At 38.5% G+C, this 1,658-nt stretch overlaps 1 protein-coding gene across 1 annotated transcript; it reads right to left on the reverse strand.

The window, feature by feature from the left end:
- Nucleotides 1–104: 104 nt before the first annotated feature.
- Nucleotides 105–1,628, reverse strand: Tsp_13592 (zinc finger protein). The gene is made up of 2 exons (XM_003369862.1): nucleotides 521–1,628; nucleotides 105–412 (listed from the first exon to the last, which is right to left on the reverse strand). Exons 1-2 carry the CDS (start codon nucleotides 1,626–1,628, stop codon nucleotides 105–107), a joined length of 1,416 nt encoding a protein of 471 aa, XP_003369910.1.
- Between the last annotated feature and the right edge of the window lie 30 nt (nucleotides 1,629–1,658).

Raw genomic sequence — 1,658 nt, forward strand, 5'->3', positions numbered from 1 at the left:
CAAAGCAACATTTTGCTTCATGGTGCATCAAGGCAGGCTAGTTTCAACAGTAAAACATTCCTGAATGATTCGCATTAAAATTTTAATGAGAATATTGACAATGCTTATTGCGGATAAGTGTCTATTCTGGTGGAGTGGTGATAAGGTACATCGCAGGTCGCTCTCAACGTTAGCCTGTTTCGATGTTGCGTATTAAGCGTCATGAGAGCTGAGAATCCCGTTTCACAAAGGTACGTTGAGGAAAAAGGAACCAATATACGTAAGCTTTGTGAACTTATTTTAGGATATTCTGCTTGTAACTTCACCCAGAAGTTTTCTAATGGCATACTTTCAAAGCTGTCTTTAGCAAGGCTGTTGAATTGCAATTCAATGGCTTCTTCTTGAAGATCGTGTGGAAGGTCTTCAACATTAACTAAAAATGGATTCCTTACAAGTTTATATATCAGGTTTTCAGGTTCCACGTCAGGAAAATAGCGAAAAAATTCATCTTGTAGGCTTCTAAGGTGCTCTTTTATTTTACTTTTCAAATCTTCGCTGATACATTTATCACTGAAAAGCTCGTTTAGTCTTGAAAACCATGTTAAATTTCCTCTTTCAACTTGTTTTAACCATAAGGAAATTTTTGCAATGAAGCTTTGGACAATGTCATAGTGAGCCATAACATTCGCGTTTGCTCCTTGCAGTTTTAAATTCAGTGAATTCAGTGCTTCAAAAATATCTGCAAGATATGCCAGGCTAAGCTGAAAATGTTCACTTTTGAAAGCTCGACACATTGTGCGTCTTCCTCGTTGCTCCAAAAACTCTGCCACTGCTTCTCTCAGTTCATAAATCCGACCAAGCATGTTTCCTTTTGATAACCAACGAACTTCTGTATGATAGAGAAGTGCCATGTGGTCAGCATTCAAACTTTCACAGAGTGCCGCAAATAATCGAGTGTTCAATGCACTGCTTTTCACATAGTTGACAATTTCCACGGCAAAATTAAGGTCTTCTCTGAGATCATCAGGCAAAGTTTTAGCGACCAAAGCCTGCCGATGAATTACACAGTGCATTGCAAAAATAGATGGGTTTTTTGATTTGACCATCTTCACAAAGCCAGACCGAGAGCCAAGCATTGCGGGTGCACCGTCAGTGCATACACCAACAAGTTTTTCCCACATCAAGCCATTTACTTCAAAAAATTTTGACACAGCTTGGAACACATCAGCTCCTTTCGTTGTAGTTTTCAGTGGTTCAGAAAAAAGTAGTTCTTCTTCAATTGTGTTATTTGCAATGAACCGTGCGTATACAATGAGCTGTGCACAGTTTGCCTGGTCTGTGGACTCATCACAACTTATGGCAAAAAAAGGAGAACACTTTACCTTTTCAAGAACTTGCTGTTTTATATCATCAGCTAATTCATCGATTCGGCGTTTAACTGTTGAATCAGAAAGAGAAATATTTTTAAATTGCTTCGCCATGTCATCTCCAAGCAGAATCTTTACTGCATTCACAATGCAGGGCTTAACAAGATTTTCTCCAATAGTATGTGGTTTCTTATTCTTGGCAATCAACATGGCTATTTCATATGATACTTTCACAGCCTTGGCAGTCTCCTGATTATACTTGCCTTTTTTGTCAAGTCTCATTTGAGAAAGGGAATCTCTTTTAGCGCAAAA

This window comes from Trichinella spiralis, assembly GCF_000181795.1.
Source record: "Trichinella spiralis strain ISS 195 chromosome Unknown Scfld1368, whole genome shotgun sequence".
NCBI lineage: Eukaryota > Metazoa > Nematoda > Enoplea > Trichinellida > Trichinellidae > Trichinella > Trichinella spiralis.